The sequence below is a fragment of the Phyllopteryx taeniolatus genome, chromosome 6, assembly GCF_024500385.1.
Source record: "Phyllopteryx taeniolatus isolate TA_2022b chromosome 6, UOR_Ptae_1.2, whole genome shotgun sequence".
NCBI lineage: Eukaryota > Metazoa > Chordata > Actinopteri > Syngnathiformes > Syngnathidae > Phyllopteryx > Phyllopteryx taeniolatus.
Genome location: NC_084507.1, coordinates 3,896,580 through 3,915,171, shown reverse-complemented (window position 1 = coordinate 3,915,171; position 18,592 = coordinate 3,896,580). Strand labels below are relative to the sequence as shown.

At 39.3% G+C, this 18,592-nt stretch overlaps 1 protein-coding gene across 6 annotated transcripts in view; it reads left to right on the top strand.

Annotated features, from left to right (window-relative positions):
- Window positions 1-18,592, top strand: part of oxr1a (oxidation resistance 1a) — a 182,522-nt gene that overhangs the window by 136,979 nt on the left and 26,951 nt on the right. For 5 of the 6 annotated variants that reach the window (XM_061777063.1, XM_061777065.1, XM_061777061.1 and 2 more), the window contains 3 exons: window positions 9,002-9,109; window positions 11,817-11,930; window positions 18,088-18,240. In XM_061777063.1, coding sequence (XP_061633047.1) covers window positions 9,002-9,109; window positions 11,817-11,930; window positions 18,088-18,240 — 375 coding nt within the window. The remainder of the gene's footprint in view (window positions 1-9,001; window positions 9,110-11,816; window positions 11,931-18,087; window positions 18,241-18,592) is intronic. The other variant, XM_061777062.1, reaches the window with a different exon arrangement.

Here is an 18,592-nt window from a genome sequence, read left to right as displayed (position 1 = left end):
CAGTGTTTGAGGAACAGCTTTATCTTAAACTCATCTCCTGTGCCAAGGGGCCAGCTGGCTGCGTTTCCCTGTTTTGCTCTAAAGTAGATAACTTTATAATCTCCCAGCTTCTACAGGAAAATGGTGGGTTTCCTCTTATGGATCCTTATCAATGCCATCTTCTCCCCCTCTCCCTCACCCTGTACTTCACACATGGGCTTCTTTCACTAGCCCCTTTTTTTTTCTTGTTGAAAAATAACATGAACAGCTACAACCCATCTGCCTAGACACTGATAACACAAGTCCATTCAGTCTTGTCCACCTATTGGGTGACCTACATCCAATTAAAAAGTGGTTGAAGTCTGTGAGAACAACAGAGATTGATGAGGAGACACAAAGATGCAGACAGAAGAAAAGTAAAAAGCAGCACAGACATAAGCCGCTCAAGGGAGGTTCACAATCTAGCCATCATCTGCCAGAGATGAGGGCCTCTGAAAGTCAAACTAAATGCAGCTCTGAAAGGACATGTACTGTATGTCACATCATCATAGTCCTACCATAGGTGGTGCAGGTTGACTGCCAAGTCGCATTTAAATACTGTAAAATAAGAATGTGCCGTTACTACCACATAAGTTGTTGGAAAGACATTCATTCATTCATTCATCTTCCTGTTCCGCTTAACCTCACTGGGGTCGCGGGCACACTGGAGCCTATCCCAGCTATCTTTGGGCGAGAGGCGGGGTACACCCTGAACAGCCAATCACAGGGCACATATAAACAAGCCACCATTCCCACTCACATTCATACCTATGGCCAATTTAGAGTCCTCAATTAACCTACCATGCATGTTTTTGGGATGTGGGAGGAAACCGCAGTACCCGAAGAAAACCCACACAGGCACGGGGAGAACATGGAAACTCCACACAGCCGGGGTCCGGGATTTGAACCCCGGTCCTCAGAACTGTGAGGCGGATGCGCTAACCAGTCATTGGAAAGACAGTTACATTTTATGACAGCTCTACATTTATTTTGTTGCTGAAGTTATTGTTAACTGCATTGTCCATGTGTAACATGGTGGCATCCAAACTGAAATTTGTAATTGAATCACCCTAATTTAAACTGATGTCATTGGTCATGGTCATTTTTTTTTTCTCCACACTTCTCACAGCGGTCTCAACAGTAACGACATAGGTCTGTTTATTAAGATTTTGTTGAGTGACACTGAACATCCATTGTATTCTTGGTATTGAAGCCTGTCAAATCATATACTGTTGTCAGTGAATAATTTATTGCTTAGACTCTAAAAAGTATAAGCATGGTAAATGGGCTTTCACTTGTATAGTTTGAATGTTTCTACATTCAGTGAGCTCAAAGCGCTTCAACACTGTTTCCTCATTCAGCTACTAATGACGCAGCAACAGGAGCAACTGGGGGTTCAGTTTCTTGCAGGCATAGTTGGACAGGGGCCGAGGATTGAACCCACCCCATGTTTGCTATAAACTATAATTTTCTAAATTACAACTACTGTATGTTAGAATTTTGAATAAAATGTAAATCTAGCAGTTTATTGCATTGAAAAGAAGAATGCACATAAAGCAACATTCCATCCATTTATTCATTTTCTACGCTTGAGTTTTGCTTTTAGTACCCACTATTAACAATTACTACAGTACCCATTCTGGGTCACACGTTTCTTTTTTTATCATATAGCCACAGTTTATACAAAATTTTGATACCAGAATAGGTTCCAGATTTGACCCGCGCAGCTTGCTCCATGTTGAATGAGTTACTTGATTGCAGACAGGAAGACTTCAAAATATGGGGATTCAAAGTCTTGCACTTGATGGTGAAACTATGATTCTAACACAAGCAAGATGGTATTTGAAATTAAATCAGCCGCTTGTGTTGTCATTTGATTGCTGTTTCTTTTGTGTGTCTTGGCGTGTCTGTCTTTGTTCTAGTAATTCGTTCTGAGGACTATCAAAGCACAGACAGGGCTTTTAATCTGACACAACGGGAAATCCATGAAGGAATCTCCTTCAAAAGGACACAATGTTGTGACTCTAAAATTAGACCTGCACTTGGAACCGCAAAGATGTAGTTGTTGGATAGTAATTACAAATTGACCATGGCAACCGTCATGCCAATGTTTGGACTCATCCAGCATAAAATTAAGAGCAACGGCTGTTTATATCTAACCATTATGGGTAGTTAAATTGTACATTCAACTCCATTTCCGCCTTGCTTCACTGATTGTTGCTTAGGGTTTTGCCCTTGCTTTCCTTGCTCTGATACTGCAACTTAATATTCTACTAAAATGCCAACAGAGCCTTGAATAGAGCCATTAGTCTGTGGCTTACTAGCCAAATGCCATTTTTGAATCCATCGCCTTAACGTTTTAGCAGGTTGACCATTAGTTAGGTGTCAGTGATTCTGAAAATGGCTGCCACAACCTTTCGCTACCCTTCTACCAGAACGATAGATGGCACCCTAACAAGAAGCTTAATTATTCATTTGAATGATAAACAATGCCTACTATTGATCCAGAGTGTAAAGCTATAGGCCCCTTTTGGGATTAGATGCTATGATTATGATAGTGGTTTTCTCTTATCCACTTTTGCCCCTCTCTTACTCCCCTGTCAGTAAGTCAATAACTGGTCACCATTGCATGTCCCATGTCGTCTCCCCCTTAATTGAGATGAATGAGAATGAATGAGAGGGGTGGTGGGGGAAGAGTGAGGCTACAGGGAGAAGAGATAGCAAGGGTGGAGGACTTTAAATACTTTGGGTCAACCATCCAGAGCAATGGTGAGTGTGGTCAGGAAGTGAAGAAACGGGTTCAAGCAGGTTGGAACGGGTGGAGGAAGGTGTTAGGTGTGTTATGTGACAGAAGAGTCTCTGCTAGGATGAAGGGCAAAGTTTATAAAACAGTGGTGAGGCCAGCCATGATGTACGGATTAGAGACAGTGGCACTGAAGAGACAACTGGAAGCAGAGCTGGAGGTGGCGGAAATGAAGATGTTGAGGTTCGCTCTCGGAGTGACCAGGTTGGATAAAATTAGTAATGAGCTCATCAGAGGGACAGCCAAGGTTCGATGTTTTGGAGACAAAGTTAGAGAGAGCAGACTTCGATGGTTTGGACACATCCAGAAGAGAAATAGTGAGTATATTGGTAGAAGGATGATGAGGATGGAGCTGTCAGGCAAGAGAGCTAGAGGAAGACCAAAGAGAAGGTGGATGGATGTCGTGAGGGAAGACATGTGGGCAGTTGGTGTTCGAGAGGAGGATGCAGGAGATAGGCTTACATGGAAAAGGATGACTCGCTGTGGCGACAGGCTTACGTGGAAAAGGATGACGCGCTGTGGCGACCCCTAAAGGGACAAGCCAAAATGAAAAGAAGAAGTATGAATCACCTGTAATTGACGTACTGTAGCTGAACCTAAAGCAACCACAGACATTTCTATCAAACTAGTAGCCGTTTGCATTAATCAGTACCCAGTACATTCTTTGTGTGGAACATTGCTAAAGTGTTGTTTGTTTGGTTTTGTTTAAGCATGAAAAAACAAAAATAAACAACAGTTAATAAATAGGACAAATATTTAAAATATTTTAAACTTTAATGCAAAATAGATTTGTATCCAATTATTCAATGAATTGATGAAATAAACGATTCAAAAAATATTTTATAGTGACAGCCCTAAGTCTTACTATTACCGTACTTTACTGCTTTTTTTTTTTATTTCAGTGCAGGCACCAAAAATGCTCACTTCCTGGCTTTTTACGTATTTAATTTGCTGGACACCCAATATTTTTATCAGTATTGATTGACTGAGCTCCTGTTATAAGAGCTGTTTGATAAATGGACCAGCAATTGCCACGTTACATATAGTACAACTGCAGAATATTGCTTTTGTGCAAAAACAAATGTTTCTTTTATACTGTGTTGGAGAGCTGATTGGTAAAGTATGTGACCTAGTATTATATAACAGTAAACCAAATAGCACAAAATGTGGGTTTTATGTAGTACATATAAAATAAATGCTTATGACTTTCCACAATGTAGCAGCGCCACACTGTCCTTGTATTCATTCCTGAAAACAATGTATCAAAATAAAATAAAAAATATTGTGTTTGTTAAGATTTATATTGGCTTTTACGATTGTTAAATAATGTTCCCACATTCCTAAAGGAGGCATTGTGTCTTAATGGTCCATATTTTGCTTTGCTCAAGAAAATGAATCAGTCATTTTCAATAATACCAATCCATTTTGGAGCAACTGGTAAATAACTAATTGTCTTTGGAATGCCCCATTTCTCCCAGTATAGCATGCAAATGGCCATCAAACTATGCCCACAACTGGAACTTGTCATTCCAAGTTTTTTTTTTGTTTTTTTGTTTTGTTTTTTTTAATTCCACCAAGATGCCAGCCACTTTGTCACGTTGCTATTTAGTTCATGTCCACCACCGGGTGTGATTTGTTTACTTTGTGTTTTTATTTTTATGCTTGTTATATTTGCTATTGATAATAATAATTTACTTTTCATTTAAAAAAAAAAAAAAAAAAAATACAAATAAGTAAACAACATGCTGATCCCTTATGATGATGACCATACATGGACCTCAGTTTCCCTTGCCCTTGACGCGGTCACCACGGCGCCCCTCTGGAGCCAGGCCTAGAGGTGGGGCTCGAAGGCGAGCGCCTGGTGGCGGGGTCTGCATTCACAGACCGAAGAGGCAACGTGGGTCCCCCTTCCCATGAGCTCACCACCTGTGGAAGGAGCCACTGGTGTCAGATGCATAGTGAGCTGATTGCCAGCCAAAAGCCGGGTCCTTGGCGGTCCGATCCATGGCTACAGAAGCTGGCTCTAGGGATGTGGAAAGTCACCTCTCTGGGAGGGAAAGAGCCCGAGCTAGTATGCGAGGTTGGGAAGTTCCATCTAGATATTGTGGGGCTCATCTCCACACACAGCTTGGTCTCTGGTACCAATCGTCCTGAGAGGGGTCCGAGTCTTTTCCACTCTGGAGTTGCCCACGGTGAGAGGCACCGAGCAGTTGTGGGCATACTTATTGCCCCCCCGACTCAGTGCCTGTACATTGGGGTGTACCCCGGTGGACGAGAAGGTCACCTTCCTCCTGCCTTATGCACCAAACAGCAGTTCAGAGTACCCACCCTTTTTGGAGACCTGAGAAGGAGGTGCTCGAGAGTGCTCCTGCTCAAATGGGCAATGATTGGGAGGAATGGCCACCCAACCATAACCTGAGTGGTGTTCTGTTATTGGACTTCTGTGCTCGTCATGGAAGAGTCTTGTTACTAAGCCTGACAATGAATTAATGAATTTAAAAAAATTGCAAAGTATGTAAAATCAGGCTTCCAAATGGTCAAGAATTTCGACATTCTGTCAGCTTGCAGACGCTGGGGGCGTGTCGCTCAGAGCTCTGAAAATCCTGCCTCTCCTGTCAATCAATCCACATATCACCTTCCTTCTCTCATGGCACAATTCCAGCGACCGAGATATCACACGCATTCAGGGGATGCAGAGAAGCAGCCTGTGAGCCAGCATAATGACCATAAACCACGATGCCAGGACAATTTTTCTCTCCAGCCAACGTGCTTTCTGTGCCCACAGGATGGTGCTCCATAAGCGGCCAAAGCCGCGCAACGCTCTCCGGTCCCCCTGGATGAATGAAAGAGGGAAGCAGCCTGAAAGGCTAACGGCACTACGATTTTGTGCTGGACCTCGATGGGTCGTGGGGCGGCGGCTCTCGTCCGTTTCACCGCTGTCTCACAACACAACGTGCATGGGTGCCAGACAGCAAGACACGTTGCCCAAATAACAGAAAACACATTCCACTTCAGGGATGATGTATTTTATCAAGTTGTGGGCATAGTTTCATGGCCAATTGCACGCTATACTGGTAGAACTGGGTGAAGTTATTTATGAACATGAAGTGCGATTGCGCTGAATTGTCACTGCATGGAATAAGGGCGCTTGGACCCTAATGAAGATAAGCGTTACAGAAGATGGATGGATGGATGGTTTTTATATAGTGGGATATACACCCCAGCCCTGTGATGTCACAAGGCTATTTTTTTAACCCCTTCCACAAAATTAGGAAAAAGATTTTTAAGCCATATCTCAACAATTCAGTACTATATTGTTCTCAGTCTTTGCACATTTTCAGCTCTTATCTTCAAACATAATTTAGAAACAAAGCACTAAAATGAGCTTGGTTGCACTTTAAAGTACACTACTAAAGTACAATAGCGAGGTATTTCTACTGTACTTCGTTATTGCATGTTATGTTAAAGGTATAGCCAAAGGTATAGCACTGCGTTTAGAGCAAGTATCTTTATTCGTTGCCAGAACTGTCCTTCAAAACACTTCAGCTGTAGACAACGCCTCCCACATTAATTTGGTATTGGAGATTAACAATGACACAACACACAGAGAAAAACCAGTGGCTGTCAATTTGTTGTAATGAACCAAATGTCTACAACAAATACACCTAAAGCAATATTAACGGTGGATGTTTGATTGATGTGTGAAAATCACAATCGGATGTCTAAATTGTCCTTTAAATTAAGTTTGGGTGATATAGTGAGCTTTGTGGGAACGTTCTTCCCTGTTACGCAAGCTAATAGGAACCTAAACAGCTCCTAAATATCGGTTTGGCATAGATACAGTATGTATTATTACATGGACATTGTGATTTTGTCCCTGACAAACTTGGCCCCCTTCTCAAAGTCCCCACTTTAATTTTTAAGATCATCAAAAAAAATGTAAATATCAGACAAATATAACCCATGTGAACTTAAAATGCTGTTTTTAAATGATTTAATTTGTTAAAGGGGGGGGAAAAAAACTAAAGTTACCTGGCCCTGTCTGAAAAAGTAACCACGCCTCTTGTTAAATCATGGATTAATTGTGGCTAACCACATTTTTTGGGTTGATTTTCACTGATCACGCCCAAACCTGATTACCTCCAGACCTGTTCAATCAAGAAATCACTTACAGAATCTGTCCCGACAAAATCAAGTCGGACAAAAGATTTAAAAAAGCTGCAACAAAATGACAAGATCCAAAGAAATTCCAGAACAGTCGAGAAATAAAGTAATTGACATCTGTCAGTCTGGAAAGGGTTGCAAAAGTCATTTTTAAAACTTTAGGATTCCAGCGAACCATAGGGAGAACCATTATCCTCACATGGAAAAAAACATGGAACAGTGGTGAACCATTCCAGGAGTTGCTGGCCTACAAAGATTACCCCAAGAGATCAGCAACGACTCATCCTGGAGGTCACAAAGGAACTCAGGACAACTTCTAGAGACCTGCAGGCCTTGCTAGCCTCAGTTAACGTCAATATCCATGACACAACAATAAGAAAGAGACTGAGCAAAATTTGGGTGAAAACCACTGTTGACCAAAAAGAACAGAAAGGCTTGTCTTCTGCAAAAAAAAAAGTTTTTTAAATTTGGTGTAAATGTAGCACAGGATTTCAGAAAAGAATGTCATGCCAAAATGGAAAAGTGATGTTCTCGAGCTGGTTTGCTCCTTCAGGACCTGGACAACTTGCTCTGATTGATGGAACCATGAATTCTGCTCTTTAACAAAGGAGAATGTTCAGCAATCAGTTTGTTACCTCAAGCTGAAGCGCACTTGGGTTCTGCAGCAGGATAATGATCCAAAAGACACTAGCAAGACAACTTCTGAAGGGGTTAAAAGAACAAAATGACAGTTTTGGAGTGGGCTAGTCAAAGTCTAGACTTGAATCCGATTGAAATGCAGTAGCATGACCTTAAAAAGCCCGTTCATGCTCAAAAACCCTCAATTTTTTCTGAATTCGAACAATTCTGAAAGGAAAAATGAGCCAAAATATCACCACAGAGATTCAAGACTCATTGCCAGTTATTGAAAACGCTTGATTTCCGTTGTTGCTGCTAAGGATGGCGCAACCAGTTATTATGTTTAGGGGGCCATTCCGTTTTTTTTTTTTTCATTTCACAGGGTTAGGAAACTTGGGATTATTATTATTATTATTATTTTTAATAAATAAATATCACCATTTAAAATCAGCATTTTAAGTTCAACTGGGTTATATTCGTCTGATATTTACATTTGTTTGATGATCTTAAAGTGGGAAAACTATGCAAAACCTTAAGAATTTGCGAAGGGAGCCACTACTTTTTCACAGCACTGTACATTACAATAAATGTGAATGTACTGTACATGATACTAAAATGTACACATACAACTTGCCGTGATGGTAATCTACATCTGTGTTTCTGATGCTAAACCTATTAGCAGTCCTTTGTGGTATGTTTTATGAAATATGTTGCTGTAGTAGTATTATATTGCTCATGAAAAGAAAACAAAAATGTGCCAAACTTGTAATTAATCCGCCAGCAAAGATTCAGTTGACTGCTAATAATTCCCCAAAGTCAGCTGGGCAAGCTCCAGTTTTCACGGCAAGTAGCATGCACAGGAGAACATGGAACACTGAAAAATGTTTTATGACTTTTAATACGTGTAGCCTTAGCACTATTTTCTTTACTTTAGAATCGTGATGCCTCAGGATGTGTAACACAATAAAACCTTTGCTGCTGTGACGTTCAAGTCAATTCATATTTTTCCCAGTAACTGTGCATTCCATGGAAAATATTCCTGGTCAGCAGTTGTAACTTGCAGAACTTCGCAAACTCAAGCTCGCAAAATAAAACAAACCACACTAACATCCACACAGTAATGATTGCCAAAATTGTTTTCCCCCTCTGCCTCTCATAAGCCATTTAGTTTTAGTTTTTTTTTTTTTTTTCCTCAACCCGTCCTGTTCAGCAGCTGCATGGCCTTGCAGAATGGTGGCTCTGTATGCCTTTGTGCTGGAACAGTTTTGCTGTGCAACAGAGGCGTTAGTAATACTGCCTCTGCTTATTTTCTAATCTGTGTTACATACTTAAGTCTGGCCATCTTTATGGGAAAGTCTGAAAAGTGTGTGATTTCCTGTGCTCTCTCTCTTGGTCCAGGTGGAATCACGGGACACATTGAACAGCATTGCACTCAAGTTTGACACCACACCCAACGAGCTGGTTCAGCTCAACAAGCTGTTCTCCAGGGCAGTTGTGCCTGGTCAGGTGTGAACCGCCGTGTACGCCTCACGATTATCCTTAGCGCCATCCCTTTATGACTGCCCTAAATCAGCCATGTGACTACGGGCATACACTCACTTTCATGATAGAACAAAAATAACTAGGGACGCATAAAGCATGGTGAATCTGGATCCACAGATGCACCGCATTGCTTACCCACGTATGTGTGTGTTGCTAAAGTGTTTCAGCGAATCATTATCCACTACAAGTACGAGTCCTTTCTTGGTGCTAGCCAATCAGAGGCAGAGTAGGGTGGGTTATATTTCCATAAATAAAGTGGACACGATACTTTTTTTCCGAACTCGATACATTTTCATTGTTATGGTAAGAACTGACGCACAGCTTTGGCTCCGTAAATGGACACACTTAGGGAAAGTTAACTGTTTATTAAGTTCACTAGGTAATGACCTAACTAGCTAGTGAGCTAAGGAAAAACAGCTCACTCTGGTTCACTCGATCATGGCGACATAGGGAGGTCACTAACTGACGGACCGCTGAAGGGCCCAGAAGCAGTCCCATACATACCCACACCATAGCCAAACAAGAGAGGTTATGCTTCAAGAAATATGGGGCGCCTCAACATATTACAGGCTTTACAGTAGTGATGAACCGTACCGACAAATGACATGTGAGTTAAGCCAACACCTTCAGCCAATTAAATCTGCATCTCAGGCCAAATTCACTGATTGCCTGCAGCCCACACAGAGACGAGGAGAAACACTGCAGGAAAGATAGAAAGAAACTCAGCGTGTAAGTGGAGTTAAAGACAGAGAAAGATCAGAAAATTACCGATAAAGGAAGAAAACATTTGGAACAAACTGTGCTTAAAATGGAACATTCAGTGTCATTTTTGTTTGTTCTTCTCAGTGGGAAGTTCCCACTGGGAGCACATGTTAAAAGTGCCATTATGAGCATTTATAAAACAAAACAAAATTTTGAAAATGCATAACCTCTAAAACGGTTTCGTATTTAAGATTTGTTAAATTAAAAGATGTACAATTGTTTGAGACTTCACAGTTGTGTCAACATGCCAAACAGAAAAGGGGAAACTCAAACTTTTCTTAAGTTAGGCACTTTATTTGAACACACATAACGTTCACTTTTTTTTTTACTTGATGTCATTGTGAAATGCAGCCCTACTTTTATTTAGAAAATGAGAGAACATTACACAGTTGTGCTCAAACTGTATCTTAGATTACCAGTATAGAATATGTAAGATTTGTACAATTCTTTATGCTCAGTGGCATTAAAAAAAAAAAAAAAAACCTTCAGCTATACTACGGTTTATTGTGAAAGTTTTGGGGAAAATATATCGTTCTAAAAAAATGTGCAATCGTGACAGTCCTAAACACATAATATATTGACAAAGAGCAAGAGCAATGGATAACAAAAATATTGTACAAACAGTATAAAATATAGAGTAACAACTGTAATACAAATCTGCTATATAGCTGGACCACGAAGCAAGAACCATGATGTAGCGGAGGATTACTGTATCTGTATTCCATGATGATAAATTGCAGGGACTTAATGTTCTAGGGCTTGGAGTTATTGTTTCCATGACATGTGCATCCCGGGACTCACATAGTCTCAAGTGAAAATGAGCAGTGTGAATGGTTATTTGTCTACATTTCAACTGGGACTGGCATTAAACAGCTTGAAGCCTCTTTTTATATGAATTGTTCACTATTTCCCAAACTGCTGCTTATTGTAAAGTGTTGAATTGTTCACTATTTGCCAAACTGCTACTTACTGTAAAGTGTGTTGAGTTCAATGCCAACATGAAGTGCTCGTATCTCAAGTCTGCGCTTGCAAGTCAAAGCAAAACATCAGTTAAACGATGGCTCGTATCTAAAAAAAAACAAAACTCATAACTATGTACAATATATGTACATATATATATATATATATATATATATATATATATATATATATATATATATATATATATATATATACACAGACACACACACCACAGTGCTATGAAAAAGTATTGGCCCCCTTCTCAAATTCTTAAACTTAAATGTTTAAGATCATGAAACAAAATATCAGACAATTATAACTCAAGTAAACTTAAATGTTTTTAAATGGTGATTTCATTTATTAAGGGAAAAAAACTATTCAGTTACCTGGCTCTGTGTAAAAAAAAAAAAAAAAAAAAAAGAGTAATGGCCCCCTATACCTAATAATATACACACACACACAAATAGGGAGAGATTTTTTTGCTTTGACTTGCAAGCGCAGACTTGAGATACGAGCACTTTAGGTTGGCATTGAACTCAACACACTTTACAGTAAGCAGCAGTTTGGCAAATAGTGAACAATTCATCTAAAAAGAGGCTGTTTAATGCCAATCGCAGTTGTAATCTCGACAAACAACCATTCACACTCCAATTAACACTGATGGACAATTTAGAGTCAATTAATTCAAGTCATTGAATCTACCATTAATGTTTTTGGACTGTGGAGGAAACCTGAGTACCTGGAGAAGACAATTGATCTGAAAAGGAAAGACCACTGACCTAATCCTTTCTGGTTATCTTTGTCATTGCCATCTTGTAAAACAAGTAGTTAGGCATTCTGATTCTGATGTCGTTCCTGCTCTATCCTTGGGCATGTACTTGTGGTGTATGCATGCATGTCTGTGTAAAGGCAATGTCTGTGTAAACACAGACATGTATTGTGTTTACAGGTTTTGTATGTTCCTGATCCTGAGTACGTCTCCAGCGTTGGAAGCTCCCCTTCCCTCAGTCCCATCAGCCCTCTGTCCCCCACCTCCTCAGAAGCTGATTTAGAGAAGGTGACGGTATGTTGACCACACCTCTATCGCACAATACCCTGCATAATAAGTATTGGTCACCACTGAAAATTGTATAGATGAAACACTATAAAAAGGTTATATCACAAACTGATTATAGTGACCAAAATTATCAAGCTTATCACTATTCCAATATTGCTAAAATAGATCTAAATAAACCAAAAAAAAAAGAGACAAATACACTAAAAGCATTGCAACAGGTTTTATTGTAAATACAAAAACATAAAATCAGCAACCCTATGTGTTTTTTGTCCATTAGTAATTGTAAAGGGCAGGAACCAAAATGAAATTTCATGCATGCAAGATCCCACAAAATTTACTTAAAATACCACAGCGAAAAAGATAATTTAATGAACAGAAAACATGCCTTGGTGTACAATTGTGAGTGGGGATAAAGGAGATGAATCAAAAGATTTTACGTTATTGCAATCATAAAATAAAAAAAAGATTCAAATTCATCTAAAAAAATGTCTGTAAAATATAACATATTACCATATAACTGACTTGTGTAGATTCATCCTTGAGCGTGTGTGCTGCCATCTCTCGGTAAGCAGGTTAACGCCCTATAAATTGACAAGACAATGAACAAGGAATAATGCTAACCTGGAGGCACGTGATTACACCGGAACTCAGAAGCAACACACAAACCTCTGTGTCTCCAGCATTCCCACAGTATATTCACCAGTGGCACTGATCATAAATGTCAAAATTCAGAATGATATCATGTTCTCAGGGACATAAAAAGATAAGAGGTGCCTATAATTCCAAAGACAGATAAAACTATAAAATGGAGGTTGTGTTTTTCAAGGACAGGATGGGGTATGTGTATAATATTCACCATTCATTGTTTGCAGAAAAAAATATTATTCGGTTGTCTTTGCATTCAGCATATATATATATGTATACATATATATATATATATATATATATATATATATATATATATGTATATATATCCTTTTGCTTTTACCTAGTTTTTTAAAATATATTTATTTATTTTTTTAAATTAAGCTGGTATTTTGATTTCTAAAAGCCCTTTAAAAGTCTTTACACAAGCTTCTATGAATGTACTTTAAAAGCTTTGTGGATAGTTTTTACGCTGTTATGCCCCTTTTCGATGGCACTTTACCTACTCTCCACTTAGAACTTTCTAGGGATACTTTTCAGTTGGTAAACGCATCTACCACCATGTACTATTTCTAATACCTGGTCAGCCGGGGTTACAGTCATGCTGAACTGATACCCCTGGGTGATGTAAACCTTGGCTGGTTTCTGTGTGTGTCTAGTCTTTTGTCCGCCCAGTCATCTACTACCTCATATCCTATTAACGAAGCTGACAAGTAAGTGCGCAACCCTTTAGCAACCACAACGTTTCTCATAGGTGCTTTTGCTTAGTGTAGTCACTGTGTATAAGTAGTTTACTACCATCTGTTGATCTGCAAGTGGCAAAACTTTTAAGTCAAGTAGGTGAAAAACCTGGGATACTGTGGCCAGAGAAGAATAAGAGTCAAGTGAATCACATACCCAAACATAAGAGGGTTTTGGTGAAGTCAGATGAAGGAAGTGTTTTTCTCTCAAGGTTTCTTCATTTTAATTTGAACAAATTGTAAACTTCCAAAACTTGTAGTAGTAGTACAAAGAATATTTGTCTTATTCCCAGTCAGCTGGTTTAAGCTCATAAATGCGTAGCCATGAACCTTATGTATTAATATGTCACAAAATGCTAAAATACTGCTTTAGTGAAGATGCACAAAGGCAATTAATTCCTTATCTTTTATGCACAATGTAAATTTAAAAAATAAAAACGGTTGATTATATAAAAAAAAGAAACTAATTAGGCATGTTATTCTGTGAAAGCTCTTATTTTCTCGTTTGTATTCATAGTTGCTCTTTATTCATTCATTCATCTTCTGTACCGCTTATCCACACCAGGGTCGCGGACACGTTGGAGCCCATCCCAGCTGACTCTGGGCGAGAGGCGGGGCACATCCCGAACTGGTCGCCAGCCAATCGCAGGGCACATAGAAACAAACAACCATTCGCACTCACATTTACACCTATGGGCAATTTAGAGTCTTCAATCAACCTACATGCATGTTTTTGGGACGTAGGAGGAAACCGGAGTACCCGGAGAAAACCCACGCAGGCACAGGGGAGAACATGCAAACACCACACAGGCGAGGCCAGATTTTAACCCGGGTGTTAACCAGTCATCCACCGTGCTGCCTAGTTCCTCTTTAACCAAGCAATAATAAAGTTTATCCAAATACCTGATTGCTTGATAGAATTTTCATTAGGATACTGGAGTATTAAAATATTAGCGATGCCCTATAGAGAATTTATGAAACATTCAGTTGAATTGACTAGGAGGTCACTTTATTACACACACCCTAAACCCACGGTTTAATAATCACATAGTGCCTTAAATCAACGATAAATGTCAAATAAACGTGTTAAATAACATATATGTTCACTAAACTACTGTTGACATACTGTGAACACATTAATAACAAAGATAAATGTCTTTTTTACTGTAAAAATTCGAATTTGCATGTTGCGATGAATTATGGGAACCGCAGGGCTTTTCTGTCATCATGCTAGCATCTACTAGCCCAAACAAAGCATCCTTATTGTCGCCCAACCTCACTGCTTTCCGCTGTTTGGGTAAGCGGAATGCTTGCTATTTTGCTCAGCCCAACTACCTACAAGCTACAGCTAACGCGACTAAATACGATGGTGAGCCGCGGAGGCGAACGTGCGCCTCGCATCCGTTGTCAGCCATCCTAATCGCTAAGCTATCACATGAAGTCGCAAAACACCAAAATAACTGATTGGGTGGTACAGTACACTTGTCACATTGGTGTGTCTGGAAAATAGCAGGCCAATTAGTATGTGTTTATCGAGAAAAATACTGTTGATTGGGTGGTACAGTACACTTGTCACATTGGTGTGTCTGGAAAATAGCAGGCCAATTAGTATGTGTTTATCGAGAAAAATACTGTAATATACGATGCTAGACAACCATAACAGGGACCAGAAACAGATTAGTTCATCACCGCTGATATGTCACTTGAGAAAATGAACCTATAATTTAAAACTGCATTAAAATAATATAGCTTTAAAATATAAGATAACCTTTATTATTTCTACAATGATTAAATTTGAAAAATTTCAGCAGCAATGGTGGATACAGGAAAATAAAATAGCATGCAAAAGAAGACATTTGTTGCAAATGCGTCCGCCATTCCAAAGTTGATGCAATAAATACTTAAAAATAACAAACATTGAAGCCATAATTAAGTAACAGTTATGATTATAATGATTATTTTGTGAAATTGAACAGTATGCAGTTTTTTTTTTATCCTATTACATAATATACTGCAATAACTGTCCTATGCTAATGTTCTTGACTTTATTTTAAAAATATGGAAACGCAGACAAATTGCTGTTCATTTCTAGGCTTTACACGATCAGGATTTTTGGGCCGATCACCGATCAGCAAGTTTAAAAAAACGATAACCGATCGCCGATCCAATCACAAGATGGAGTAATGAGCCCATTTACATGACTTGGTCATTTTTGTATATACTTGTGTACTGTATGACTTGTTCATTTATTGTATATTGTGTACTGTATGACTTGTTCTTTTATTGTATATAGATGTGTACTGTATACTGAGTACTGTATCCATCCATCCATCCATTTTCTGTACCGCTTATCCTCACTAGGGTCATAGGTGTGCTGGAGCCCATCCCAGCTCAAAATTATTCTCTAGCATTTTAGACAAAAGTGAAAAAACATCAATGACCTCTAGGGGGCATTCAAGGATTGGCCGCTCACATAATTTTAAGTCAAATTAACATTACAACATGACAGAAATAAAGGGTGCTAACTTACTGTAATTCAATTACTTTATTTTGCAATTAAATTACTTTAATAAATACTGTGAATGACATGCTTACTCCAACTTTCTCAGTGTCCCGGCTGTATGGACGGGTGTTGTCCAGAGTTTGTGTCCGTTTGGCTTTTCTTTCCCCTGCCCCACCTCCCCCCCGCTGCGTTGCTTGAACGCGGCATGTTCCTGCTTGTGCACATTCTTCAGATGCCTGATCAAATTTGTTGTTGAAGCATTTAGATGACAGTTGTGCACAGACTGCAAATAGCTTGCGTGTTGTTTGTCTGAGACACCGCAAAATATTAGTATGTTCTCCTGGCATTTTGGTTTACCATCGGATTTTGCCCCATCCCAGAATAAAAATGTAGTCTTCTCCTATCCTGTATGTGGAACCTTCTTGCGGACCTCTGGCGATCTTCATACCAGCTTGCAGCTCTCTTGGGAGTCGTTGAAGTCCTGATCTGTCCATCCATAGATAGTCTTTCTCTGTTATCATCCTCTTCTCCTTCTACCTGGAATAGTGGATAGGATAGTGTGGGCAAGGTTGTCTGTTCTCGTGATAAGATGCCTACTAGTTTTTAGTGGGATTTCATTTACATAGCTTGGATCATTTTCTGCACTCAATAAGCATTTGGGAACTAAAGACATTAATTGTTGAATCTTTGTAGTTTTTATGTTTTTTATGTCCGGTTCTTGCATGATGTACAACTTGAGTTGCTCAGCAGTCCGCATTCTCATTGTCGTATTTTGTGCGTCGTAATGCACCACACATTTTCAATATGGGACAGGTCTGGACTGCCGGCAGGCCAGTCTAGTACTAGCGCTCTTTTGCTTTGAAGCCACACTGTTGTAAGAATGAATGTGGCACCCCCATACCATCTTAAATTCTGGCTTTTTAACTTTGCGCTGATAACAATACAGATGGTCCTCTTCCTCTTTGGTCGGGAGGGCACGACATCCATTATTTCCCAAACAATTTGTAATGTGGACTCGTCAGACTGCTGTAGGGTACATTCACACATCCTTCGGGGAGCTGGTTGGCCCGGGTGAGGGCCAGTCTCCCCAATTTTAATGCACGACACTCCACCACACACGGTCACGGTACAGGGATAATGGTTGCCAGTCGGGGACCTGGTAGCCATAGTAATAGGGTGGATGGTGGGTATTGACATTTCTATTGGCTTGACTGTCACTCTGTTTTTTCGCAGTATTCTTATGTAACAGTTGTTTAGTCGTTCAATTCCATCCTCCAAAATGGTGCTCAGACTGTTGTCATTGGGAGACAGGCCTCAGTCACTGTCTCCCTGTGGCACAGACAATGTATGGAAACAAGAAAAAGAGCGAGTGTACTTGCAGTTCCAACCCAACAGACACACCAAAGGTGACAGATTGCAGAATTACAGTTCCATGTCATCGATAAAAGATGCAACAACAACATTGTTTACAGTTTGTGTCAACATGTAGTGTAACTGCTTATAGAGACATAATAACCTTTTGTTTACTGCAACATCTGGAGCATTAGGTCAACAACTGTAATCATGAGAAATTACATTTGCAGTGTTGTTTCAAATGCTTGCCTTGTTTGTTAAGAACTGCATTAGTTTCTGTCATTTGGCATATTATGTGTATGGCTTTTGTCTACCAACAGTGTGTGATTAAATAGGAAAGAACATTGAATTTGCATTAATTTGTAACAATTTCTTTGTCATTTTGTAATGTTATAGTGTTGGTCTGGTTTGAATTGCAATACATTTTCTATTAGATATTTAGTCTGTATGAATTAGTGTTTTAGTCAATAAACGTGAGGCATGTGATGCAAGAAATGCTTTACTTCGCATGAAGGCATGACTTCATCCAAAACAACATTCAGAGGGATCAAATTATGGAAAAGTAGCAAAAATGTTAACCTAATTAAAGTGGTGACTTTCAAGTGTACTGGAGGCGCAAGAAAAACAATCCTGTAGATACATAGTTAATATATTTAGAGACTCAACTGCATTAGTTTGATCAAATAAGACACAAATTAGTTACACCATGTGTTTTCAAGTGGAACAAACTTTGTGTTTGTCAGTGCGTATTATTGTATGAATTTATTTTCTGAATGAATAGTTTTTTTTTAACTTTTCATACTTTTGCCCTCACTTGCAAATTAATTTGGTTAGACCCAGTTCACAAATAAATAATGTGCCTTCTTTTCTCTTTGCACCCATAAATTCACTGATGTGCTTACTCCACCCACACTGCTCACAGGATTCAGATGGAACCTCCAGACCAGAGGCTGTTCTTCCCCCAGTGTTTTCTGCCCTACGTCAATCTAGAGTGGTGTCATCCACCTCCGAAGAGGAAGAGGCCCTTACAGAGAAGTTCCTTAAGATTAACTGCAAGTACATAACTGATGGAAAGGTAAGATGGTCTTGTCTTTGTTAAGATATGTTAAGCAAAGATAAAAAAAATTAAAACATTTCAGGACTAAACCGCAAGCGCTTTACTTTTACATTCATTTGTGTAAAGAAATTAAAGAATAATGCATAGTCACAGCACTGTATCCAACAGTTAAATTTTTGCTTACTTTAAATTTCAATTGAGCAGTTGTTCGTAATACTGCATATCAAAGTAAAGACACCATTTTTTTATTAATATCTGACAGAATTGATGTGCAGTGCCACTTCTCCTCCAAAGGTGTTGTGCATTTTGGCATCCAAACAGTTAAATTTTGCTCTGATCCGACCAGACTCTATTCTGCCAGTATTTAACT